The sequence below is a fragment of the Rhododendron vialii genome, chromosome 6a (assembly GCF_030253575.1).
Source record: "Rhododendron vialii isolate Sample 1 chromosome 6a, ASM3025357v1".
Taxonomy (NCBI): domain Eukaryota; kingdom Viridiplantae; phylum Streptophyta; class Magnoliopsida; order Ericales; family Ericaceae; genus Rhododendron; species Rhododendron vialii.
Window position 1 is genome coordinate 11,291,048 of NC_080562.1, and position 27,699 is coordinate 11,318,746.

Sequence of the window (27,699 nt, forward strand, 5' to 3'; positions counted from 1 at the left end):
CATAAATAGTTATTTGCGAAGGTAATTGCGACCGTCTGTGTTTTGGACGGTCCCCATGTTTTCGAAACTTTTTCGGGGTAGAGTTCATTAAAATTTAGACCATCCAGAATACTTTTAGATGGTCTCAATTGGTTGCCGCTATGAATAAGTTTCTCTTCTAATGAATTGTGCGTAAATTCCCAGCAGAAACTGTAATTACTTCATCTTGAAGAATCCTAGCAGTTTGGTCAAAAAAAAAGAATCCTAGCAGTCGTTTTTTTTTTTTTTTTTGATAAGTGCAATCCTAGCAGTTGTTATCATTAGAGATATTGAATCTGGAGCTACAAAAATTCATATCTCACGATAAAAAATCGTAAGTTGGACCATTAAATTCATAACTTACGTGACGGTATGTCTTCTTTGTTTTGGTTTTTGTTGAAATAACTTTCCGCATTGCCAACAACTAAATATATATACTATAAAACGACGAACAAATTTTTTTCTTCGTCTTGTGTGCGTGTTCTAAAATTTGCAAAATTGACATGTCCATATTTTGTACTTGTGCTTTCTAATTTTCTACAGTATGGGCAAAACTATATAGGACGCATTTACAATATTTTGACAATATTATCTAACAGAGAGGGATCAAAAAAAAAAAAAAGAGAAAGAAAGAAGTAACAGAGTAATGACAATTTACATAGCCAGTTTAGGCTCAGAAAATTTCACACCCGCTCCTTTCGTGGTTCTGATACTACTAGTAGTATCATACTAGCAATGGTTATTTCCCAGAACAGATATTACGTTCCATAAACAGGAACGTATCAGCGAATTCCTCCTCCGAGCTCATCCCGTGCGTCTAGACGTATGGAATGAATTGATCAGAAACTTCATACTTTATTTTTTTGATAATCAGATATCTGGAACAACTTGCGCGCAATAAGACTTTGCATGTCCGGCTGGAGTCTTCTCTACATTACCTTTATCTATAATTTCCCGTACTCAGTTAAAAAGAAAAAAAAAAAAGTGCTCAAACTATTTACCACATTCACAGAGGCAGAATTGAACTCAGAGTCCTACCATGTCTTGGCGAAAAATACCTTCCCTTCCACCATATGAAAACGATCTCTTGAATGAAACAGGGCCGTTGATTACAGTCTGTGAAGTTGAATCAGTACCAATCACTCCATTCATCTTAGAATCCTTCAAATCTTGCATTTGAACAATACCCATATGGGATTGTGACGAATCATCTCCACAATCAGCAGAATTTTCAGTTACGGCTGATGAAAAATCCATAGAATTCCCACCGTCCTTTGAATCCTCAAATCCCTTTATTTCATCACTTATATGTGGTAATGGAATTTCATCCTCTGTTTCAGCCCTGTTTTCACCCAATTCACCATTACTTTCTGAGTTATCCATCTGGGTTCCTTCTCCAGTCATTAAATCCAAAGAACTCTGTTCCTTTGAATCATCAACTTGCTTTCTTTCACCATCAACTGGGGTTAATCCAATACCATCCCCTGTTTCAGCCCTGTTTTCACCCAATTCTCCATTCCTCTCTGAAATTCCAATATGGGTCTCTTCAATAGGCCTCAAATTCAAACCATTCTGCTCACCCGAGGCAGAAGGACTACTCGCACTCCAAGTGTTCGATAAAATACCGGCACGACAGAGCGGACAGTTGGTGTGCGACCTCAACCAAGTATCAATACACGGAATATGAAACGCGTGATTACACTTGGGCAACAGCCGAAGACTCTCATCTTCTTGAAACTCGCTCAAACACACCGAACAATCGCTCCCGTCGATCAAGACGTCGCTTTTACGGTACTTAAACACCGCAATTTTGTTGATAACCGAAGGTTGTAGTCCGACCGTGTTGATAAACCAGATGGGATGGTCAGTTACTGGCCCTTGATTTTCGTCTACGACATCTTGGCCGTCGGATTCCAAACGGGTCCGACCGGAGCAATACTTGGCTATGACTAAATAGTAGCTGAGGAGGAGGAAGAAGCTGACTAGCACTGAAACAATGATGATCACGTGGGACGAGAAGTTTTGGCTTTCGTCGGTTGAAATACGCGGCTGTAGCGATGGTGGGGGCGGTGGTGGGAAGAAATAGAAGTGTGGATATGGGTAGCAACCATAGGGACAGGTTGAGATTGGGTCACAGTATTCTGGACAGTCAGTTTGGTTAGTTGAAGTTGGGAAGAGCTTTCTGTGCTTCATGGCTGTTGAGTGTTGAGGAACCATAAACCTTCTGTTTGGAGAGGGAAAAGAAAACTTGTCAGGAACTGGTGGTCATTGCAGAAGTCATTATTATTTTTCTTTGGTAATGGTTCTTTTTCAAAGTTTTGGTGGAAGATTTTGATGGGTTTGGTTCTGTATGTATATCAGTGAAGAAGTTTGATGGTCACAGACTCACAGTCCCATCACCTTTTGGAATTTTAGATTAGGCTTGTGTATAATATAGGGCTATATGTGATAATGTACATTAGTCCTTATACGTGATCATTTTTCTTAATGACCGGATGTCCGTGATACTTGAAAAGGTCAATATTCTGAATTGAATGATAGAATGACAACGAGTAAGAAGTTTACCCTTTCAAGCTCACAGGTTTTATTCTTAATTTCCATTAGAAAAAAACTCTCTGAGACCATTGAAAATTTGTCGTATTCTTAACTTCAGAAATTTTTGACTTAATCGAGTTGTGCGTGAACGGGTTTGCATTGATCGAGTTCTTCTATCCATAACTCTAGCACTCAGTGAGGAGTTGCATAACTAGTAATCATGTTTGGTGGCAAGTCCAATCAACGTCTTTATCTGGAGTATAATTTTAGTTTGGTGGTTGCACTCTCAAGTAGTTTTCGTGACTATGAAGTCTCAGGATTCAATTCATAAAGGTGGTCGACATCTATCAGTGAAATAGACATTTACCTGCCGAAGATCATCCCACATCTTACCCGTGAATGAAAATTAATACTAAATGCTCTTGAGCACCGCAGCTTTATCCATCACACGTTGGTGTGAGCTCAATTACCAAGTGCGTGACTCTCATACTAATGTGTGACGGATTCTCGAGCATCACGTAACTATGCTCCAAAAGTATTGAAAAATCACTCACCTACCTGTGACTTGTGAGGGTGCAGGTTCACAGCTCAAGACCCATTTCTTTAATTTAATTATTTCCCAAAATCAGTTTTATATCACCAATTTCTCCTACCAATGAGGGCCCGTTTATTTGACCGTTTGTGATCATAAGATTAGAATATAGTCAAGGACATTATATACGTCTTAAGTTTAATTTATTTTTATGTTCTTGATTAAACATGCATCGAATATATAGTTTTGCAAAAGTGTTGGGATTTATAATTTCATAGCGAGTGTAGGTTTTATACAATAGGTTGTCGTATAATGTCATTGAAAATATAATTTTACGATATTGCGTATGCGACGAGTTTATATATACTTATATATAATCGAAAATATAATTCTACAATATTGAGTATGCTATGAGAATATACGTACTTTCACTATGAATTCCGTCAAACAAATGCACCCTAGATGTTGTTAAACGTGGAAATGACTAATCTTTACCTTTGAACTATACAGTAGGTTTCTAAGCAGGTGTTGGAACCGTGAAATTGAGTGGCAACAGGTTAGTATTTAGTTCGAGTTTTGCAATCACTATACACTAATACACATATGACATATCCAAAGTGAAAAGTGAGAGCCGGCACCCAAAACTGAACCCGTACCCCATGGATAATTGGGATGGCCATTTCGTCGGACCCGTCCAATGGATATGGTTCTTGGTGTATCAGTAACTTAACCATACAAAGTTTGTGTTTTTACTCCACCCAAACCATATATCCACGACATTATTTTTTTGAAAGGCAAAATTTTATTAAAAACGGAGAGAGGGGAAAAGAAAATCCAATTAAAAATTGGATAATACATCAGAAGGACCAAAGCCCAGCCCAAAAGGTCTAAAACGGGAATCCAAAATAATATAATCAAGCCCACCTGAAACCCAAATAAACAACTAAGCCTAAACAAAACAAACAGGCCAAGAAAGACCCGCCCAGCAAATCCAACCCAACAAAACCCTAACCCGCCCCCAAACTGCCGCCGCACAAAACACCGTAAGCATCACCACCCAACCAACACCACCTCCCAACCGCCTCGTTGTTAAGCAAATCCGGTCCCTCCCAGATGTAGAAGACTAGCGGCAGGAAGGAACCCAACAAACCCACCAAAGTAATACTAACGGCCTAAGACAACGGAGAGGAGAACAAAGAGAGGGCAGTGGGAGAACAGATCAGCCGCCTCCACGAACCCCCAGGATCACAAATGCGAACAAAAGCTAGAACATCACCGCCAAGTCAACCCCTCGTCCGGGCTGCATCTCCGAAGCGATTGTTGGCCGAAATCAGCACACAAAAACGACCAGAAAATGTAGACCATTGATGTTGCATACCCTTCGCGGCCATACCTCCACCACCACCTCGAAATCCATTTTGCCTACCAGTTTCGAAAAACCTGCAAAAAAAAAAAAAAAAAAAGAGAAAACAGAACGGCCCGACCACCTCCACCACCAAGAACCGTAACCCAGGCCCCTGCCTGCCGGAACCAACCCCAAAACCTCCCCGGCCAGCAAACAATCCACACCCAAACAACAAACCAGCAACATCCGAGGCCCAACCACCACCAACGGCCACCCACCACCAGCAAAACGAGCTCAGATATTGCAGATCGTGAACGAAAGCAGACCAATCAATGACATTATTAATTTAATTAATGAACAGACAGAAAAAGAACAACTAAGTGTTAAAACTAAAAAAATCAATCTGTTATACGGTATTATCATTTACCACTCAACATAATTAAGCAAAATAACTGATAATTGTAACTTTCGCAAGTGTTTTAATCCTTCCAGTAACAATATTCTCTCATGATATGATACTTAAAAAGAAACCAAAACAAAGCAACAAAGTGTCTAAAGGTTAGAGCAACACTACATTCAGACTACAATCAATATATGTGTGTGTGTGTGATGCATATGCCTTTTCAGATTTAATTGTGATGCATATGCCTTTTCATACCAAACTCAAACTGAAATCGAACGGTATTTGAATTTCGAAATCAAAGATATAGAAACCCACTCCATATATAAGGGCGATTTGATTTGGGTATCCTTCTGTTTTGGGTGCAATTGACATCAGTACAATTTGATGTCCATGTTTTGGAACTTTTTTTTTTTGGTAAAAAACATGTTTTGGACCTTTTGGTGGTGGCGTAAAATTCAAACGGATAAATTTCACTGACACACCCTGAGGTTTGTTCTTCGGACAAATTCCCCCTCCACTTATGAAAAATAACTCTGCACCTTTTGAGGGTTATATTCACGTAACACCTAGCCCCTCCGTTACTCAACTGTTAGGTCAAGTAATGGATTTTGCTTATTATCATCCGCTTGAATCCGAACGTCTCTTTTGACTGCAAAAAGACATAGAAGCCCTCAAAGACCAAGGCAAATGTAAAAATCGATAGGACACAATTGGAAAAAATTGGCCAAATGTTGGAACAGAAAATTACGGATCAATCCAAAAACTGCCCCTTAGTTCCCGTTAAGGAGTATAACCTTTTTTATTTACTTGCAAGTCTAGGAAGTAAAACGTGAGCCTCTCCTTGATGGTGCATTTTTTGGATTGAGCTAGAATTCTCAGAAATATGAGGCAATTACCAAGACCGGCTGGTAGATCCCTCTTGTTGGAAGCGATAAAATTGGCAAAGTGGTTCCTTTACTATGGGGTTTTGGATTTGTAGCAGTATTTGCAATTAATCTATTGAAACCAAGTAAACCGAATAGACCTGGTCCAATGTATCTATCTCATCAATGAAAATTCTACTGTGCAGAATTTTCATTCATATAAGCTTGATGCTAACGTGTACCAAACAAACAACTTTTCCTCGATATAGATAAATACGTGTTCAAGACCAAAGGTGATTAATTAATTCCACGGTACTATTAATTAAGCTATGAAAACCCTAGAATTACCATAATAAACTCTGTAACTTAACTCAACGAGTTAAGGTCCCTTCACGTAATGATCATTCCTTGTGTGGTCCTTAATGTGACGCAAAATGAAAACCATTACGGATCGATTCATTTGACGATTCAAACTGTTCGTTTCGCAACTCTCGATATATTTAACGCCCTTGCAAAAAATCAATTTTATTGGAAATAGATGGTTGGAGTTTGACGATGTAATTTATTTCACTTGTGGCAGAAATTATTTTTGCAAAAAAAGTTTTTACCGATTTCCGATCAACTTGATTTTTTGCGTAGACTTTAAACACACCAATATTCCTACTAAATGAACAGTTTGGATCATGAATTAAGATTGTGATGAGTCCCGTTTTGTGTCACATGACGAATCATATAAGGGTCACATGAGAGAATTTTGCACTAACCGGGGATAAGATTTCCAACACCTAGCAATTGTAAATTTGATGGAAATGATTCAAATGAACGACTTCATTACAAGTAAAATGAAATTTATGGAAATGATTTGGAGAAGAGAAATTCTTAGAAGTTTGAGAGTCAACAACACGTTATCTGTCTGAGAAAGCATGCAGCTCTATTCGGATAAGCTTCGAGTCCAAACATAATCCTGTACGTCCGATGATCACTCTTACCGTATATATTTTGGGTAATGCTCATGATATAAACATCTCAGTCACCTTACAACTTCACCAAAGTTGATTGTATTTTGTATATCTACAAGCGTAAATTTCCGGTCGTCAAATTTGTTTGTCTTCCCGATTTCTAGCAAAGATGTATAGTTTACGCGGTTTTGCCTTATACCAATGGCGCAGCGTCCTGGCTAATGCTCGCAGATCGGGTAATTGCGATGGTTTGTTATACTGGCGCTCGGATGTTACTACACCAACAATCCATGGCTCCGCATTTGCAAGGAAGAATGCATGTTTACTCATTGACGATAGACGATGGCACAATGGCTCCAATGTAAAGATGTAATGTTGGCTAATTCTTTCTCCTTGTCGTTTTCGGTTTCGTTTTTATTTTTACTTACGGGTAGTGTGGCACTACCATTGTAAACACAGGATGTCGGGTTCACTCCAGGCAATTAGACATCTAGTCAGAGCCGAGCCCTGACTTTTCAGGGGGCCTAAAGCGAAAATTAAAGATTGAGCCATTTTGCAAGATTATTATAAAGGGTATCAAAATCGGAGGGGCCCTTAAAATTTGAAATTTTTTGGGGGCCTAAACTAACTGCCTCTTCAACTTTAGCTCAAGTCTGGCTCTGCGTCTAGTCCAAAAAAGAAACGTGAGAAAGGGCTAGTGGAGTTTATGCGGCCACGCCATTATTGGATTCACTAGCCCTCTACCAGGAACCCGGATTTGATGTATATAATTTTTTTTTTTTTTTTGAGAGAGAAGCCTGCCTCATTATAATCATATGAATGAGTTGGGTTTTGGTTGGCATGATGTGCAGGGAGAAATGCATCAGCAGAGCAAAACGCGTCATCGGGCCTGAGGTTCAATCTTCTCGCAAACCATTTCTCCCAACTTGGTATGTATGGATTTCCCAGCATTAATCCTGTCATTTTATTCAACTTAAACAGGGCTATTGCTACCAAAAACATATATCATGTTTGATTTGGATACTGTACTGAATATGGTTGATGCAGGGCGAAATGGAGTTTAGGAGCAATACTATCTCTACTTACTTTCGGGAAGGAAAAATGGGAATGTTTTCTAAGGCTTGAAGGTACGAACCACGGAGAATCCTGAGTTGATTTTTTTTTTTTCTTCTGTCTAGACCAGCTTACGTGCACTTTGACTAATTTTGGAGTACGAATCCCACCAAATCTTGAGTTGATTTAATGATAGATCTAACAATGTCTCTTTGTTAATCCGTGAATTGCACTGAACAAGACGAGGAGGTATTTCGTGACATGTTCCTTATTAGTTTTGACAGTGGACCTGCTTTTACGTTGTTTATTTAGGCAAAGTGGAGAATGTCGCGGAGGTGGTGGAAAAGGTAGCCAGTGTGGCCGAGAAGGTGTCCAGTGAAGTGGCGGATGTGCTCCCGGAAGACTCAAAACTGAAAGATGCGGCTCAGCTAGTTGAATATGTTTCCAAGGAAGCCGAAAAGGATGCGCATTTGATTCTAAAACTCATTCACAAGGTCCAAGTGCTGTTATCGCATACTCAATACTTGTTCACGAAATTAATGGAAATACGAATATTTTGCTACAAAGACCACAATCAAATCAAATGATATTCAAAATATGCTCCCATATATCAGATTATAGGAGTAGTTTGAGAGAATAAATTGATCTCTACTTCAAGTAGCCCAAAAGAAATCTATTTGTTGTAGATGCTGTCTGAGCAAACTACAACAGAATAAATCCAGGGCGAGACCAAAACGTTTTGAATTATAGTGTTTATGTATAAGCAACAAAATTGTCTGCAATGCAGGTGGATAAATTGAAGCAAGAAGCAGTGGAGAGAGTTGTTGAGCCAATTCGAAAACACGAGAAGCTCTTGGATGAAGAAAGTGGCGAAAAGTAGAGACTCGTTACTTGTAAAATGGACACCCGATCTGTACGTTGTTGTAAATATATGTCCCTAGAAGGTATTTAAAAGCCAAAGGACGAAAAGCAAAGAAAGCTAATGTGTTAAAGATTGTTACGGTTATGTAGGACAAGATTCTGAAAGATTTTATATTTTAATTTTTATTATTCTAGAATTAGATCTTGAGTAGGAATTTTATATTTCTATTCTCTCGCGCTGCGTCGTACTGCAGGCCAGAGGCTATATACATGTGTATGAAAGTATTTGAATCAGTGTTATAAGCTTTATGCATAGAAGTACCCGCGCGGCCACGCTATGCTATTATCTAATCAACAACATAATGGCCGGAGACGGCCGCGCGCGGCCGTCGGTACGGTTTCGGTCCAAAAATGGTCGGTACACATAGGATTTTCGGGAATTTAACTTGTAAATCCATTTTCTTCTCCTTTTTCTCTCTACAAATTACTCCTTCCTTCAAGCCAAGATACAAACACAGCCTAAGGATGTTCATTTTAATGAAAAGAGCGGGTAAGACCAACTTTCTCCAAAATATTTTTCAAATTTGGTTTTACCCCGAGTCTTGCTATAGGGACCGATGGGTTCCGTACCAAAATTGTACCGACAGCAGCGTTGGGCCGTCTCCAACCACCAGACGGTTGATTCGAGCCGTCCAAAAATTCTAAAAAGAAAAAACCGAGGGGGCCCTCACGCGGGAATCAACGGCATCCGATATATAGGGTACTTAATCCAAACATCCTATTTTTTGTGTATATATGCCGTCGGTACGATTTCGGTACGGAACCCATTGATCCCTATAGCAGTTTTTTTTCCGGAATTTCGATGTGATCCATGTCCATATGGTTAGATTTCTTAGAGGGTTCCAACCTAAAGTCAATTGGCAATAAGTGAAGTAGCCTCTAGAATATATTAACCATGCTTGAATGAGCAATGTGGGACAAGTCTAACACTCCCTTTCACGTGCAACCCGGATGCACGTGGAGGTGACAGACCAGGAGCTGAGTGATTGACTTAGGCAATAGAGATGACAAAGACTTTCTAATCTAAAACCAATTAGCATTAGGTGAAGTAGTCTCTAGAATATATTAACCAAACTTGGGTGGCTTGAATGAGCATATTTCTCAATACATCCCCCCTCAAATTCAAGTAGGTCTACTAACTTGAGTTTGAAAAAAAAAATAGAAATCAAGAGCACCGAAGCCAAAAAGAAACCATGAACAACCAAGCTAAGCCAAGCCAAGAGAACCATGAGAGCCAAAAGGATAGCCATAAGTGAGAACCAAGAGCAGCCATGCCAAGCCAAGCCAAGCCAAACTCAAGTAGGTCGACCAACTTGAGTTTGAAAGAAAAGAAAGGAAGAATCCATGAATCAAAAAGCCATGAGCGCTGGTGGTGAAGATGCACGATGGGCGAAGTAAACTATGAATGTTCGGCGGACAGCAGCAAGGCTTAGTCCGCCCGCCAGGAGCAAAAATTCCATAGGGTCTAAATCTTATAGCTCTGATACCATGTTAGATTTCTTGGAGGGTTCCAACCTAAAATCAATTGGCAATAAGTGAAGTAGCCTCTATAATATATTAACCAAGCTTGGGTGGCTTGAATGAGCGATGTGAGACAAGTCTAACATAATTCTGATACCATGTGAAGAAAAGAGAATAAATGTTTTATTGAATTCGATATAACATGTACATAGGCTCTTGTATTTATACAAGAGTGGAATCCTAAAATATGGAAACAAAATCAAATCCTATACAATGGAAAGATAATCAAATTCTTGATTCTAATCAATTACAATAGATTCTATTATAATCAATCATAATATTTTCATTATTCTAACACATATGTTTTTTAGAAATCCAACGTTCATTCTTTTTATAGAAAATCTTAAATAGTCTCGTAAATTTTTAATTCAATGTCTTATAATAAGCACATGAATTTTAATAATGTCAATTTTTTTGGAACTGGAATTTCTTTTGGAACAGAAAATGAAGAAATAATACCCTGATACTATTAAATAGTCATCAGCCCAACCGCTCTCCCGGCCGGCTTCTTTCAAATTACAGAAAATTAATACTACTATAGACTTGTCCTACATGATCAATTTTGATTCCGCAAGTTGATTACTTATTGGGTCCTCCAGGAGTATGAATAGGCGCTCCAGAGCCCATAATCACCAAAAAATCATTCACGACCCACAATTACATTTAGGGACCTCATTTATTATGTAGTGGTGAGAGGCACTAGATCGACCATCTCTTTCACCATACTTCAAGAGCTCCTAATAATTATTGTTATTCCTAACCTGTATAAACTCATTCTCATTCCTCCACCCCTTCAATATTTCATCACAATTACCATCAAAACGCCGAACCATAGCCGGCCAGCAATTCCGCCCAAATTAAACAACCTCGAATGAATACGCATGCAACACAAATCAAGATCCTTTAGCTAGTCTCATGCATGTGACGCTCGTATGATGCAAAATAAAACCCACTACGATTTCACGTGACGATTCAATCCATTCATTTAGACGAACTCGTCGCGTTCATCATCCATCCAAAAATTCAATTTGATCATACATCAGTGAGGTAGTGTTCCAATTGTATCAAAGAGAAATAAACGGTCAAACACTCATAGTTCATTTCTCTCGTGGCAATTATGCTAGCTTTGTTTAAATAGATATTGAAAAGAGGGTTAAATGAGAGACCTTTGGCCCAACGGTACCAAGAGATGCATTTGGGTGCTAATTAAAGTAAAAAGATCAGCCTCTAAGGTGCTAATCTTATTATTCTAACAATACTTTTGCAAAAGGAAAAACATTACCACGCCCAAACTACCACATGCTGCTGCAACACCGCAATCATAACTAGTATTTGTTAATTTTGGGTGTTCCATTTTTAAAAGGCAAATGCTATCGAAAACTGAACCAATTAACACAACTACGTATCAGTTTTAGTTTGGATATATGCTACTCCATTCAATTGAATTCCACCAGTATGCATGCATGGTACGGTGTTCGTTCAAATAAGAAAAGAAAGGTAAACGTAAAATCAGTTTTGTCTGATTTTGTTTTTTGTTTAACAAGAACAAAAGCTTGGTTTAAGTATCATTTGGTCTTGAAATGAAAGTCATTAAGATATATTATTTTAGTAATTCGAATCATTTATGTGGTTAATCGCTAAGATATCGATAAATACTTAATTGGCTTCCCTTAGTGTAAAATAAGGTTTTTTTGGGAATCGGGGATGGCATGTGCCCCTCTACATGTGTCACAAAAACTAAATTTGGTATATTCTCTTGAAGCCTCAGAGCATCTACAGTGGAGTAAGCAAAACAAAAAATTATTAAAGTTAGTAATGTTGGATCAAAAAAGTGCTCACATCGGAATAATCAAACCTAGCAATCTCTTAACAACTCATCAAATTTTGGCTCTTCAATAATCAAAGTTAGCAATATTTTATCAATAACAAAATTTTATCTCTCAATCAACTACACCAACATTACATAAAAAGCTTCTCTCTTCCATTCTCTCTCTCTCTCAACAATGTTTCAAAAAATAATTTTAAAAAACTGTAACTTTCAGATTTTTTTTTCCTGTTTTTTTTCATAAACCTTTTTTTTTTTAACAAAAAACAATTTTTTCAAAAATTTTAAAAACTATAAGTAAATAAAGAGTGTTTTTCAAAAATCTGTTTTTGAAATTTCAAAACTTTCTTATAGAAAACTGTATTTATAGTTTTTAAAATTTCAAAACTATTTGTGTAAATATAATTCTTTCAACATTTCTCAAAATTGTATTTACAGTTTTTAAGTGAACAAAGTGTGTTTTTTGAAAAACTATTTTTTATTTCGGAAAACTAATTTTTTTAACTGTTTCTAACATAAACTGTTTTTTTTTTCCTTCAAATATCGCTTTTTCAAAAAATGTGCGTGAAATGAAGGAAAAAAGTTTGGAGGGCCCATTGGTTTTGATTATGGACAAAAAATAACCAATGTGGGATTTGACATTGCTAACTTTAACAACCTTTAAATAGATAATCAAAAGCTGATGTGACATGTTTTGATTATTCATATTTGCTTATTCCACTACTGATGCTTTTAGAGTATCCACAATGCTATAATCAAAAGTAAAATATTTTTACAGTTAACAATGTTTGTGCAAAATATGGCTCACAATGCTATAATCAAATTTAACAACCTTCTTAGAAATAATCAAATTTTGGCATTTGGATAACCAAAACTAGCAACTTTTTGACAATAACCAAATTTAATAAACCCTACATATTCTCAATCAAATACATCAATCATTATACAAAAATGTTCTATCTCCCTTCCCTTTTCCTCTCTTTCTTTTTGACCAATATTTTTGAAAAAAAAATTAGAAAAAAAATTTAAATATAATTTTTTTCCAAAATAAAGTTTCAAAAACTATTTTCTATTTCTAGTAAATAGTTTTTATTAGTTTCAAAATTGGTTTTAGAAAAACTATTTTCTACTATTCACAATTTTTAGTTTTTTGTAATTTGAAAATATGACGTGATAAGTTTTGGTTATCTAATTTTGATTATGTCATTGTAGACATCTACGTTGCTAACCTTAACAATCTCTTAAATGAATAATCAAAAGCTAATGTGGCAACTTTTTGTTATCAATTTTTTATTATAGCATTGTAGATATCCTTAGGAGGTAGCAAATCTTTAAGTCTCGAACATTGACAACTAGGACAACCTTTGGTTTACCTTTATATTCTTTGATCTTCAACATTTATTAGAGGCACGATATTCAGCGGTTGTTTTTTTTTTTTTTTTAACAAACGGCAATTTCATTTCAAAGCTCGTTAGGTAATGCAACGATTCCATCACAAATACAGGAATGAACCGCCATTGCCAATGGAAGATTTTTCTATCTTGATAAAGTCTACGTACCACACAAAAAAATCACCGTATCCAATATTTTTGGGTCGTTACAGTTCAATCTAAACCATTTTGCAGGGTCTTCATAATACTTATAACTTTTCTGGGTTAACATGATGAGAGGAAGTTTCTCAGCAACCAAACAGGACCAATCCAACTAGAACCACCTCAGCCACGTGCAAATTACCGTAGTAAAAGACTACAGTCAACCAGAAAAACTAAAAAAGAAAATTTCAATTCCAAGGACTCGGTCGCGTTGCGTGTAGCTTATAAGATTATAATTCATCATTTCGATCGGTATATATTTTGACCTTTCAGCCTTGTAATATTGACAATTTGATGGATGGACCAAATCGAAAAAAACATGTTTGGACTTTGGATTCATCTATAAAAACTCACAGCCTAATTCACTGATCAAACCTCTTCCAATCTCCAATATCGATCTTTAATTATCCCCGACCGAGAAGATATCGAAATTTATGGCTATGCCCACGGCAAGATTCATCGTTCCTTACGCCTTAATCACCGGTCTTCGCACCAGTCCCCCCCATACCAAATCTCAGACTCTCAAATATTTCAGTCCCATTTCTCGTTCTAAAATCTCGAAACAGAAGTCCTGTTTTCTTGTTAATCAGCCGTCACGTTATAATTCCAGCAACGGGAAGAGGTAGCTATTTCTATGTTCTGTGTTTCTCGATTGGCCGGATCGATTTATATATGAACCCATGTGTGATTTACATGTTTTAGTTTAGTTCTTGCGAATGTTGAAAATAAGATCTAGCTATTGATGCAGGGACTTGGTTGTCTTCAACAATCTATTACCAGACGTTCCAGCACTTCCTTCAGGACCCCCTTCAGATTCTTGGTAAATATTTAAGCCTATGAACATATGAAGAATTATATTCCCTTTCTTTTGCACTCCAAAGTAATAATCATATTTATCCTGGGCATTCTAACAGGAAAAGTTGGATTCTGGGCGCTGTAATAACCATCATTCTACCCTTCATTACTCACAAATGGGGGCCATTACTCCAAATTACGAGTAAGCATAAATAATCAAACATTTTTATTTTTTTCTTTCTTTTTTAATTTTGCGTGCAGACGGTACAATTTTTTTCTTGCATTGTACGTGTTCGACGTTTGCTTTATGAATGAGATTTTCAAACATCAACTCATCTTGAATTTCTTATAAATTCATTCACATTGTATTTTTGTGTTTAGCGAAATTTTTTAATTATAAGTCGAAATTACAGAGAAAATTGAAACTGTGGTGGAGACAGTCGATCAAGTAGCGGAAGTCGTTGAAAAGGTCGCGGAGGGAGTGGAGAAAGTGGCGGACGAGATCGGCGATGAGCTGGCGGAAGGTGGAAAGCTCAGAGGTGCCTTTGATTCCATTGAGAATGCTGCAAGGAAAGCAGCCAATGGAGCTCATTTAGTCGATCAAATCCTTGACAAGGTTTTTATTGCCTTCAAAATACGCTTTATTTATCTACTAGTACGGAGTATCATGCAAAGGCCCGTCTGGGTCCCATCAGGCCACTGCCTGTCGCCCCCAGTTTTCGGCCCCATAATAGAACCCTCAATATTTAAAAATATAGGTAGTGATTTTGCCTTACTCTTTTTGATAATGTCACACCCTGTAAATGTATTTTTTGGGTGCAAAAATACACCTGTAGGATATAGTATTATCAAAAAACGGTGTGGCAAAATCATTTCCCTTAAAAATAAATAAATAGTATTATGTATGTCAGTAGTATTTTGTATATAGGATAGCTTTCAACGGTAAGATACACACACTCGCATATGGGCAAATGGTCGGAGCCGTTCAAAAACAAGTTTTTTAGAATTTCCGTAAATCATTTAGATATTAGTAAGGGCTTGATCAATATTTGTCCCTAAATTTGACAGGACAAAAACAAAATGAATGGATCAAGCCCCTTACAGTTATCCGAATGAGTTATTTTTCACAAAAACTCTTCAAAACATGTTTTAAACAAATTAAACGGCTTCGATTATTTGCGTGAGAGAACTCTTTAAAGATTGTGTCCATGGAACAAGCACACCTCTCTCTCTCTCTCTCTCTCTCTCTCTCTCTCTCTCTCTATATATATATATATATATATATATATATATATATATATATATATATATATATTTTAAACATGACCACGAGAGAATCTTATTTTTTTATTGCACGTCAAATATGTTTACCGTACATAACACGTAACATTGAGAGGCCATTTTTTTTTTAACTCTCCTGAGCCTAGGGCTCCAAAAAATTTCTTGTTAGGTCATTACTTTGGTAATGTCACTCCCCTTAATTAATTAAATGATCGAAGACATGCATTCACACCTTCATGTGCGATGTAATTTTTTAACTGATCATAATTCATTATAATTGACTAATTAGTCTATGTGACCTAATTAGAAGCATCCTTTGTCTTTCTGATCCTCGTACGATGTAGTAGAAGTTCTTAATATTTGCTTATTTTTTGAATAATAAAAAATGCAGGTTGAAGAAGTAGATAAAGAGGTAGAGGAACTCATGAAACCAGTCAATCACCCAGCCAATGGCACGGAGAAATAAAATATGATCAAATTATTGACCTGCAATTTGTCATTAGGATCTTAATTTTTTAGATATCATAGAAAATAATGGTGCGCTCAACCGAACTCAATGAAAAAAACGGGTTTATATAATTGAGCACAATGGATATATAGTTTGATAGGGACATAAGACTCGATTTGGTGTATAAGATTCGTGTAATTTATTTGTACTTGAAATATTTGTAATTATAATGATTTAATTGATTCAACTTTGTATAATTTCTTGGGTGTACTACCTTCGGGTCCCAATTTACGCAAGATTGAGCAAAATTGAGCTTGATATTTCAGGAAGCTGAATTTCTTTTCTTTCTTTTTTTCAATCAGTAGTAGAGATCATTTACATCATATATGATGTACATAGTACAAACTTGAAACACCGCATCAATTGTGAGAGTCATTAATATGACTAATTAAGGATCATTGGTTCCTTACATTTTTACCTCGTCCACTGGTTCCTTCCATTTATTTTTCCATTCATACGACTAATTAAGGATCATCAATTAACAACAATAATTAAAAGAGATCATAGTTTGCTTGAATGACAAGTAGATTAGGTAGAAAAATGGACCAACTTGCATCTCCATGGGAGACTTCTCACAAAATAATAGAAAATAATAGAAAGGACCAACTTGCCTTCTGAGCTATTGGAGTAACTTTATACAAATTGATCTAAGGCTAAGTTCTGCTAAAAAAAAAAAAAAAGTGTTCTGCTAAGGGATTTTTGGGCTTTTTTCATTTTGTCCTTATTCAAAAAAAGTTTACTTTTGTTCGTTTTGCGACAAATTTTTTGACTCCTATTGATTCGTCTCGACGAGAGAAATTGGAAGAGTAAATTTTTTCATTGATGCTATTTGTAAATGAATGGTGTTGGTTAGGGTTGCCCGCGGATTGATTCAGTTCCCAATTTGATCCACTCGCAGCGGATTATCGTTTTCTCCATCCGTCAATCGTCCGTAGTGTTGTTTGGTTGGTTTGGTTTGGATGCAGTTTCAACGGATTTGAGCACGAAATTTATTTTTTTTATATTCACTAAAAAATTGAAAATTAAAGTCTCAAAACTTCAACTCCGCCACAAAATCAAAAAAGTCTAAACTAACATTACTTCAAATTAAGTTATATTCATCCACCCTAAAGTTTAGAGATAAACTATTAGAGCATCTCCAATCCTTACCCTTTTTTCACCCAAATTTGGATAGAGATTTGAGTCAAAAGTTTGATTTGGGTAAAACATCTCGAATGCTAAACCCATATTAATTTGCACCCAAATCTATTACTGAATGGCACACTTGTAATTAATGAGAGTGAAAATAGGCTTTGAAAAAAATGGGTATGAGTTTGAGTCTTCCCAAATTTGGGTGAGAAAATGGGTAAAACTCAAAATGAGTAGGCAAATGGGTATAACATTAGAGATGGATTTTTAAGCTTTTTACTAAAATTTTGGGTATGGGTAATAAAATGAGTGAGGATTGGAGATGCTCTTAGATGTCAATAACACTCGAACCTGGAGCTAGACTAGAACATGAACTTGATTCAAATTCTAATGTACCAAAAAAATAGAGAAGGTTATTAACATTTTCAACATAAAACATAAAAAAAATCATATAATACATGTTTATTACTTTATTACCTCTGAAATTTTGTTTAAATTACTCAACATCATCCATAACTTTCAGAAGAGAAATAGGAACATTGCAGATTAGGCGGATTAAGTGGAACGGAATGGAACCGATCCGGATCCGTCAGAATTAGTATTTTTAGATCCGTATCTGTATGTAGCATGCCTCGATTTGGTGCAGATTGGACGGATTGAGTGATCGGTTCATCCGCTTGAAGAACTAGAGAAAGAGGTAGAGGCATTTTATGGAATTGATGATCAAACCAAAGAGATTGCTAAATAAGCAAGCCCACCGACATTGAAAATAAAAACCGAACCCTGTTGATGCATAAATGTAGATTATGATAAGGTGCATTGAAATTTTTTTTTTTTTTTCCAAAATGATAGAACTTGTATTATATAAAAAAAACAACTTAATTCATTAAAGTTGAAAATCATCCCAAGGGGAGTAAATAATCAAATAAGAGGCCTAGCTATCCAAGATCACCCATCAAAGCCTCGCAACTGAGCTTTGCCAGCTCATCGGCCATGACCAATCTTCAAATAGAAAGAGTAACACAAACTCTCACCTTTTGCAAAGACAATCAAAACAACACCAGAGCCCCACACTAGGGAGGAAAAACTCCCATTGAAAGAAGAGAACGAAACCAACAAAATCCAAAACAAACAAAACCAAAAAGAGACAGAAAAATAAAAAAAACCCGACAGAGGACGCTGTCGCCGGAGGCAATTTAATTGATTTTAGTAGATTGTGAATAGTACCTAAGATGAGAGTTTGATCGGATGAGGAAAGAAAGTATTTGAACATTTTTCCCTTGATTCTATCTATAATTTGAGAGCAATTTTGTTCACCCTTGGCAAGGGTGCTCACTCCAGTTCTGACTTCGATGATCAAATCTGTTCACTTTGTTCAGATCATTTGTTAGAAGAAAATTCAACTAAATCGGACATTTGTACGTGCTCGTTCTTCAAATTTATGTTCTGCTTCAAAATTCTCATCTCCAAAATTAGATTTTTAGTTTAACACTTAAATGATTAAAAAAAAAATTGCCTTTCAAAAAAAAAAAAAAACAAATCAACTTGCTTATTCGAGGCAAATGAACCAATTGGTGCTCACTTAGTTAATCAAGACTCTTGAATCTAACTAGGAGATTATGAGTTTGAATTTATCCGCCCGCATGTGGGTATTCTTCTCTCATATGTGTTTTCCTTTCTTTATTTTATTCGTTCCTATGATAGACTTATTTTTTGTATTGATTGAGTTGTTCTTGTTCCTCTTCTAGACTCTCATAGTTAATGTAGTGTCGTGAGTTAATAGTACTATGTACTTCATACACATATAAATAAGAGAATAAATTATATACACCGGCATTATAAATATTGTGTTACGTCGTCAAAACAATGGTGAAATTAATAGAATATGACGATGTGACGCAATATAATTAAATTGATGAAAACAAATATTTACATCGACAGTGTAAATAATTTAATCTCTATAAATAATCTTTCCATCGATTGACAAAATAAAAAATTCGAGACAGATGGGATTTAAAAAGGAAAAAAGAATGTGGGTCGTTCCGAAACCCGGGTCATTAGCGGCCCACGCCATCCATTTGAAATTGGTGAACTCGTAACGGCTAGCGCTCCCAATTCCAAACCCCCAAAATAGAAACTCGAAGTACTCCATTAATACCAAAACCCTTGTTTCCTCTCTCTTCACAATTCAGACCAAATCCCTTATTCTCTCTCTCTCTCTCTCTCTCTCTCTCTCTCTCTCTCTCGCTCGCTCTCGATTTCCAGTCATCGCGAACTTGTTTCTTCCCTAATCTCTTTCAACCTCTGGGGCTCTCTCTCTCTGGTCTCTACTCGCAGTCGACTTCTAGGGTTTCGAACATCAAGCAAAAATGGATCTGTCCCAAGAAATCGACGACTACATCAAGGAGTCCATCGAACACGCCCTCGGCCTTCCCGTATCCACGCAAACTCTCGAGTCCAAACTCAACGCCTCCGAAGCGGCCTGCAACCGTCTCCGCCAACAGTGCCTCTACCTCCAGACCAGGCTCAAGGAGAAAGATGACGTCATCGACCGCTCTAGGGTTCGTAAAATTTCATCTGTTTTCACCGGAGATTTTAATTAGGGTTTTGTGAGTCCTTTGATGATATATATAATTTTTAATTGTACTTAGGCTGAATCATGTATGAACGCGCAAGCGTTGAAGAAGTTTGTGGAGGAAAACCAGAAACTCGCAAAGGAATGCGAGAGCCTCTTGGGGCAGTGTCGGAGGTGGGAGAACGAGTGCTCGTTGTACGACCACGATAGGGAAGCATTGATGGATTTTGGAAACGAGGCGGATGAACGTGCTAAGGAGGCCGAGGTTCGGGTGCACGAGTTGGAGGGAGAGTTGAGGAGAGTGGTGGATGAATTGCAATTTTACAAACATCAGTGCGAGATGCAGTCGGTAAATAACTATCACATTTACGTTTCATTTTCGATTTTATTTCCTTGCAGTAGATAACTCTTCAATTTCCATCAGTAGATTAGTGTTGACTTGGCTATAATCTAGGATGGCTATACTTGTTAACACCCGACATCCAAAACCAAGTATATAAATCCATGGCCCTGGACTAAAACTGCATGGTCGCAATTTCCGTCCAAGTTAATCGTCCAATTCACCTCAGAAGCACCCACTGCAAACATATACCAATTCGATTTCTTGTTGTGGGAAAGAGAAAAGGTGTGAAATTGTGGGAGGACTCCTTCTGACAGCATCCTCAGGTGGACCCGTATCTTGAGAGCTTGAAAGAGGAATTCAAATTAGTTAAGGATGGGGGTTTTGCTGATAAAGTATTTTTTGGCAAATGCTTAAATCAAAACATACAATTTAAAAAGCCAGCACGAATATATGCATGCATTTATATAGACAGCAAATAGGAAGATCAGCAATGCAAATCTCTCTTCGTCTTTCTTTTCTATGTGTAGGATGTTAGTGGGTTAGTGAATTAGGTTACTTCTAAGTTCTAGGGCTACTGCTCCATTAGCTCGAACCCAATACTACACAACCAGTAGACAATTGCTTAGTTTATAATTGTAGCTTGTCCGGTTTTAATTTTGATTAATCTAGTGTTCATGTTGTATTTGCAAAAAGGTTCAGGAATCAAGGAGGAAAGAAGTAAAAGCTTTTCTGAACTGTACAACTTAGAACTCAAAGACGTTTGAATCAGATATTGCTAGTTTTGTTGCTTGCTAGAGTTGTGCATTAATGTATAGCCACATATCAGAAACGAGGGCAAATAATGGCAATGTAGCGAATCTTAAAATTTAAGTGAAAGATGAATGTATGTCGTAAGTTACCAATTACAATGACATCATCCAAGTCACCAACATAAGTAGCCATTACAATGGAGCTCAAAATATAGTAGGAGAGAGGAAGAGCGACAAGGAGGGAAAAAAGTTCACCGCGTGGGTTCAATCATGGGATGAGTACAAGGGAAGTTCTAGTGGGCAAGAAAAGGAAAGTGGCGGTGGTGGTTGCAGGGAGAAGGGAGGAGAGGTGTATTAGCTTAATCAACATCCCTTGTGAAGTTTGATCTCATTTTTTGTGAAGTTTTAGACAATAGCTTAATCAACATCTTCTTTGGTAACATTATTCAACACAAACCCCACTGCTTTCATACTTTTCAGTCATTATAATATCTGCTCCAAATGGAGGTACCGTCACTGAAATAATTAGTTCCTAATTTGTGAAAAAGTAACTTGAAATAGTCGGATGGCTTTCCGTGTAGTTTGCGGAAATTACTGATACTCCAGTTCCATATCAGGACCACATGGTTCATCCTTGCCCATCAGAAGCTAGTTTCTAGTCTTCTAACAGCAACATTGGAACCGGTCAGCCCATTGGTTGACCCACAGAGTTGGTTCTGTTTTTCTTCTTTCCCAAGATTCACTTCCAGGTCAGATCTTCATTTCACGAGAGAACTAATTGGATAAGTGCCAAAATCTGTTATATGTGACCAACGAAACCACGAATAGGTTTAAATTTTCTGGCATGTGTGATTTGCATGAGCTTACACAGTAGATGAAGTCCTGTTATTTTTACTTTCTTTCTCTTAGAAGCCTCATACGATCTACTGTTATTGGTTGGTGCGAAGTGGCATTTGGCAGGTTATTTCATAGTGTTAAGTTTTAGAAGTGGTTAGGGAGGAGTTTATGATATTTCAGTCCGTTCCTCTAGATTTTCATGGATGTTAGAAATAGGTAACATGTGAATTGTCATCAGGCAGCGTCAGAAAACATTATTTTGTGTAACTGTAGTGTGAAACTATATATCTTGAACTTCTTGTAGTTAATTGTCTTTGATTTCTAGCAGACAACAGGTATAAGACGAATTGGTGGAGAAAATTATGAACTCGGCTGTCTCTTTGGGAAAATGGAACTTTGATTTTCAATAGCAACTGCATTTTTTAGTTGAAGCTTACCTCTGGAATCATGCAATTCCTTGCAAATGAACTTTACTCCCTCTCTCTCTCTCTCTCTCTCTCTCTCTGGGTAACAAATTTCATTCGCAAATCATAATGTATCGGTGTGATACAAGTGTATGAAACTGTTAATCTTGTAAGAACGCAATCTCTAGGTGGTTATCACTAACACCTAGAGATTGGGGGTGCAGGTCAAGGGGCGCGTCTGTGTTTTTAGGAACAGGATCAGTTTCTCTGGTTGTAGAACTCTGGTTTTAGGCAGTCAGGCAGGCAGACTGGGGCGTCATCGGCAGCGGCGACGATGGCGGCGTCGATGGTGATCTGTTTTATTTCTGTGGCGGCGGCTGAGACTGGATTAGGGATAGGGTTGGGCATCTTTTGGGTTTAGGTGTCTATCGGGCTGAGCCTCTTTTGGGTTTAGGTGTCTATCGGGCTGAGCCCAATAGGGTGGTGTTGGTGTCTTGCCAACACACAGGGTGTTTTAGGTGCTTTTGGATGTATTTTCTTATAAAAAATGAGAGGTGAGGAGACAATTCAGGCTTCTGCGAGCTCTAGAAGTAGGAGGGTTTTGGTCCCTTCTAAACTATCTCAATGCGGGACCTCTTTTGTTGTAATTCTACAGGAAATTTTACGATTTTAATGATATGGAAAAAAAAAATTTCACTAACACAATTTCTTCTTTATCCAGACTGGTTTGATTCTTATGAACCATCAGACAATTGAATCTTGTGCTTCTTTTGTTCACTTTTTAGTTCTCGTCACTTTCTCAGTTGACAATGGAATGCTGCTACTGTGCATGCTTTGATTCTATACAGAGCTGACGCTAAATATTGTTAGGTTACTTATATATGAACGTTTGTATGTGAGTCATGAACTTGATTCTTGAATAAACTGGTGGTCCACATTAAGGTAGTGAACCCAGTTCTTCTCCTATTCCTTTTTACCTTTACCTTGGTTGATGCTTTGCTATTAACTTCTGCAAAACTGGTGGTTTAATCCAACAATAAGTGGGGGCTGATGATTATTTGAACTTTGTTTTCCTCTTGTTGAAAGGTTGATTCTTCCAGAGAAGGTTCTGCAGTGGAACAACTTCTACTTGAGTCACTCATAACAAGCATGGTTGGTAATGACGAAGTTACATCAACTGCACATGCCTTTTTACAGGCAAATAGTGGAGTAGATGTGTGCCAAAAGTTGCTCAATACCTGGAATAGGTGAGATGCTTCTCTGGTGATTGGACGCATCATAGCAGCACTTGCCTGCAAATACTTATCAACTGTTTACTGAATATTTTATTCGTATTTGTTTTCCAGTCTAAGGCCTTCAACTCGGAAAATTCTGGCACTGGCTGCTGAAGTCAAGACTCTAGAGAATGATAAGGAACATCTGAGGTTTAATCTCGCTAGAGCAGAAGAGGAGGTAAGTAGTACGTGGTCGATTATTTATTCTATTTATGGCGCATTACCAATTGACAAACTGTTTTCTTTGATGTGCTTAGGTGAAAGTGTTGTTTGAGGAAAACGAAGTATTGCACAAGGAGAATAAAAGGTTGTTGCGGCACCAGAAAGAAAGGTGCCACCCTGGTTCCAGTGAAAAACGCACTGGTAGCGCTTCTGCGAAGGTGAGAAGGATAGAATTGATCGTTTGGCATTTTATTTTTAATTTTTCTGTTGTTTTTTTGGGCTTGGCACGCTAAAAACAGTGGTAACATGATTTACTTGGCATCTGTGCAGGGGAACAAGCGGAAAACTAGCCCCCTGACGAGTAGCCCAATTGAGGGGAAAATCAATTTTGGTGATGGTGATTCGCCAAGAAAGCCTCTGTCACCCTTGCTACATAACTCCCCAGAGTCCAGAATGCACAAGAAGTAAAAATAGGAATTAGTTTTTGTTTGCTCCAACTTCTTTTCTTTTTGTCTTTTTCATTTTTTTTTCTGTGAATTTCCATCCTTAGGTAAATGTTGTATCCTAAATGTTACTTTTCTTGGTAACCTCTTATATAGGGCATTGGAAAGAAATCACATTCGGTTGGAACCACATGATTTGTGCAAAAGAATGATTTCACTCGGAAACAGTTTTTCTCTACAACACCTTTAACGTGAATGTTTTGGTTTCTAATTGCATCGTTTATGAACATCTGCTGAATTGTCTGCTCAATGGATACCCATGGCGGATAATATTTCAGTCATATTATGTAGGTTATGCTTTCTTTTCTTTCTGGTTGTTGAACATTGCCTGGTAAATGTGTTCCCAATTTGCAGCTTGGATCATATGGTTAATAGATTACTTCCTTCTCTCAATTTGTTTTTGCACTTCCAAGCATTACAGATACAATGATAAGTGCTCTTGTTCTAAATGTAGCTCTTTAGGAAGTTGGGGAAGATGGTATAGATGCTAATGATATGCTCCTGCTTACCATCTTGTCCTTCCATTTCTATCATGTCATGAATGGAGTGATCCTTTTATTTCAACACAGACTTGAAGGCAAAAGTTGTCATTTTTTGAGGAATTCATTTGCATTCATGTTGGTACGGGTGGTCCTACCGGACTAGTTTTCCTACTGCCCTTTTGGATTGAGGAATTTGAAGAGAAAATAAGAGAAATGATTAGAATTTCTTGCCAAATCTCTCATTTGGAATCTTGGAGGGACATTGGTTTTTTTTTTTTTTTTTTTTTTAGAGATTTAGAGATCCAAAAGTACTTTTGTGTCTCCAAACATAGAGACCCAAAAGCTCCAAATCTCTAAAAAGGTCGATTTTAGAGACGATGGATTTCTTCAAAATTCCTCCATAAATGAAGTACAAAAAGTTGAAGAAAAGAAGAGGTAAATCACAAAATCTCCCCTCAATAGAGAAATTTGGTTTTCAAAATGGAGATAAGATCCATTGAAGATGCTCTAAGATGTATTCTTTTTTTTTTTTCATGTTTTTTTTGGTAACGGTGCAACGACATCGCAATTGTACGACTACAAATTGTAGCCATATCAAAATGAGAATTTGGAAAAAATGCATTTTATTGAAAAGAATTCAAAATTCTTCCTACAGTTTACTAGACAATCATGAGTTCTTTAAATTGATAAAAAAAAAAAATTAAATTTCTTTGGACAATAATGCATTCTATTTAAATCTTATTTCGTATAGCAGATAATCTTTTTTGAACAGAAATAGTATATCTTACTTTATGTCTCGTCCAAAATGAATAGTCATGATTTTAATTGTACATTATTTTTTGAAGATAATGTAATTCTTGAGATAAATACTCCATTTGATACCCGATGAAGTAAATATATTGAGATTAACAAAATTGATGGTCTAAATTACTAGTACTAAATTAGGATACACTATTACCAGTTTGTTTTTCCATTGTCTTTATTCCAACTGAATAAAAAATTAATAATAATACTTTTTACCACTATATGGATCTTGTTTAATAAATTTTAATTAATTTAATTAAACAAAATTTTGAAATCATTAAAATCTTAATAAATTAAATTAAAAGATGTCAATATTTAAAACTAGAACAAACTTCAGAAAAAGAAAAAGAAAACAAATTAAGACATACAAAAGGAATTCTTTTATAAGTTTTGAGAAAAAAATTTACTCTTTACATTGTTCTAAATAAATTTCTCTATCTATCTCTCTCCACTCATTACCGAGTTTGGCTCTTCTCCAATCCCTTTAAATTGATTGGAGAAAACACTCTCTCCAATTCCGGCTTGAAAAAAACTTTTTCAATCACACTTTAATTGTAACGCCCCGACTTTTCGGAAGCAAAATAAAATAAAATCTTAAGAAAATTTGCTAAATAAATATAATTTTTCAAAATAAAGTTTAGCTATTACAGTCACAAGATAAATTTACTGATTCAAAATACATTAATTTCAGAGCTGACTCTAGGTTCGATACAAATCCGAAACATACTCGATCTTCGTTCCTGATATTCTTTCCGTGTTGAACTGCAACATCTTTGAATTCTCTTCATTGAATCCTGCGCCCACTGGCAAATTGATCGCCGAAGCAAACGATTTGCCAGGATACAGACGTATCCGTGAGTGATAAATCACCCAGTAGAATAATCCAACCCAACCACCCCTCTTACTTTACAGCTAGCAAGCAACAGGATAATAGTAGTGCGAAAAAGCAATACAGAGTTTATTCCACATAAACCAGTTTATTACTATCCATTAACTTGTCGTGTAATCAAAGATCTCCTCCGCGGGATCTTTCCTCCCCAACCGCTAGCCATGCTCGGTCCCATGAGATCACTTCCCTTTGCTGTCGCAGATGAATCTAAGTTATGTACCGAGTATGCATCCCAATAACTACAACAAGGGGAAAGCTTATCATGCCTGAATCACGACTAGGGTTCGCTTATCTTATGTACCACTTCACAAACCACATCACAATCACCACTGGACACCCGCCAGTATATCAATTCATCACTGGACACCCGCCAGTTTTATTTTCATCACAAATCTCATCACAATCACCAAAATCCGCCTGCAAGCAATCTAAAAATAAAAACTTTCCAGTTTATTATCTAGCATCGTCTAGATGAATTCTATTTCACAATACCACCCCATGTCTCTAGGGTCCAATCTAGCATTCAAATCAAGTATCGATGCAATATACAACCAATCAATAATAATTTAAAAACAATTAATAAACAATAAAATCATGCAACTTATTATGAACGGACCGTTGTCCTTAATCTTGTATGGTCACAATGTCAATAATAAAGTAAGAGTTTTAAAATGAATTAAAAGAAAAAAATTTCAGGGCTCTTATTAATTAATTCTAAGATAATAGATTAATTAAAAATGAATAAAATACATTAATTAGATAAAAATATTAAAATATTTATCATGACCTAAATAAGAGTCCTAAAGGTCCTACGCAACCAGTGGAATGTCAAAAGTTGGGTTCGGAGGGTCACGGAATTAATTTAAATAAAGACGTTAAATAAAGTGGCCGAAAGTGAAGTAAATAGATAATAAATAATTTACAAATTAAAATATGTTACGGTTAACAAAATTTCATCTTCAGAATATAGAGAGTCGAAATCAAATTATTCGGGCATTTAAAATAAGGTTTATAAGGTCGTAAAGAATTTTTGATTTGAAACGCTAAAGAAATAACAATAAATAGTAAATTAAATAAAAAAAATATTAATTTAACTAGATATCATCTTTGAGATGCAAGAAGTCTAGGAAAAATTAGTTTGGGTGTTAAAACGTTGTTTAGAAGGTCGCAAAGATTTTTCGTTTGTAAACTTTGATAGATAACTAATAAATAATTAAATAAATAGATAATTAAATAAAAAAAATATGATCTTAACAATTTATGATCCTTGAGGTGTGAAAAGTCTAGGAAAATAGTTCGGGCGCCATAAACGATGTTCGGAAGATCGCAAAGTTGTTTCGAAACGTTTAAAACCAACTTAATCTACCAGATAAATTAAACTGATATAATTAATACGTT

The 27,699-nt window shown here is 36.6% G+C and overlaps 4 protein-coding genes across 4 annotated transcripts; 3 read left to right on the forward strand and 1 right to left on the reverse strand.

Moving 5' to 3' along the window:
- Window positions 1-530: 530 nt before the first annotated feature.
- LOC131331422 (RING-H2 finger protein ATL54-like) lies at window positions 531-2,473 on the reverse strand. Its single transcript, XM_058365349.1, has one exon. It carries the CDS (start codon window positions 2,233-2,235, stop codon window positions 1,045-1,047), a length of 1,191 nt encoding a protein of 396 aa, XP_058221332.1. The 5' UTR covers window positions 2,236-2,473; the 3' UTR covers window positions 531-1,044.
- Window positions 2,474-6,725: 4,252 nt separating this feature from the next.
- On the forward strand, window positions 6,726-8,753 carry LOC131331425 (uncharacterized). The gene is made up of 5 exons (XM_058365355.1): window positions 6,726-7,024; window positions 7,507-7,584; window positions 7,703-7,782; window positions 8,021-8,202; window positions 8,496-8,753. The coding sequence occupies exons 1-5, from the start codon at window positions 6,825-6,827 to the stop codon at window positions 8,586-8,588; spliced, it is 633 nt and encodes a 210-aa protein (XP_058221338.1). The 5' UTR covers window positions 6,726-6,824; the 3' UTR covers window positions 8,589-8,753.
- A 5,073-nt stretch (window positions 8,754-13,826) lies between these two features.
- On the forward strand, window positions 13,827-16,416 carry LOC131331426 (uncharacterized). Its single transcript, XM_058365356.1, has 5 exons — window positions 13,827-14,189; window positions 14,316-14,387; window positions 14,482-14,564; window positions 14,776-14,978; window positions 16,035-16,416. The coding sequence occupies exons 1-5, from the start codon at window positions 14,002-14,004 to the stop codon at window positions 16,107-16,109; spliced, it is 621 nt and encodes a 206-aa protein (XP_058221339.1). The 5' UTR covers window positions 13,827-14,001; the 3' UTR covers window positions 16,110-16,416.
- A 3,013-nt stretch (window positions 16,417-19,429) lies between these two features.
- LOC131331423 (uncharacterized) lies at window positions 19,430-24,337 on the forward strand. The gene is made up of 7 exons (XM_058365350.1): window positions 19,430-19,840; window positions 19,931-20,203; window positions 23,274-23,434; window positions 23,534-23,639; window positions 23,719-23,841; window positions 23,954-24,087; window positions 24,223-24,337. The coding sequence occupies exons 1-7, from the start codon at window positions 19,649-19,651 to the stop codon at window positions 24,314-24,316; spliced, it is 1,083 nt and encodes a 360-aa protein (XP_058221333.1). The 5' UTR covers window positions 19,430-19,648; the 3' UTR covers window positions 24,317-24,337.
- Window positions 24,338-27,699: the final 3,362 nt, after the last annotated feature.

Bases quoted from the DNA above. Each gene is read 5' to 3' on its own strand.
- LOC131331422 (XM_058365349.1), bottom strand. From the start codon at position 2,235: ATGGTTCCTCAACACTCAACAGCCATGAAGCACAGAAAGCTCTTCCCA.
- LOC131331425 (XM_058365355.1), top strand. From the start codon at position 6,825: ATGTATAGTTTACGCGGTTTTGCCTTATACCAATGGCGCAGCGTCCTG. The intron at 7,783-8,020 runs GTACGAACCACG...TTGTTTATTTAG, and splicing joins ATGTTTTCTAAGGCTTGAAG to GCAAAGTGGAGAATGTCGCG. The intron at 8,203-8,495 runs GTCCAAGTGCTG...TCTGCAATGCAG, and splicing joins TTCTAAAACTCATTCACAAG to GTGGATAAATTGAAGCAAGA.
- LOC131331426 (XM_058365356.1), top strand. From the start codon at position 14,002: ATGGCTATGCCCACGGCAAGATTCATCGTTCCTTACGCCTTAATCACC. The intron at 14,388-14,481 runs GTAAATATTTAA...GCATTCTAACAG, and splicing joins GGACCCCCTTCAGATTCTTG to GAAAAGTTGGATTCTGGGCG. The intron at 14,979-16,034 runs GTTTTTATTGCC...TAAAAAATGCAG, and splicing joins TCGATCAAATCCTTGACAAG to GTTGAAGAAGTAGATAAAGA.
- LOC131331423 (XM_058365350.1), top strand. From the start codon at position 19,649: ATGGATCTGTCCCAAGAAATCGACGACTACATCAAGGAGTCCATCGAA. The intron at 19,841-19,930 runs GTTCGTAAAATT...AATTGTACTTAG, and splicing joins ACGTCATCGACCGCTCTAGG to GCTGAATCATGTATGAACGC. The intron at 23,640-23,718 runs GTAAGTAGTACG...TGATGTGCTTAG, and splicing joins TCGCTAGAGCAGAAGAGGAG to GTGAAAGTGTTGTTTGAGGA.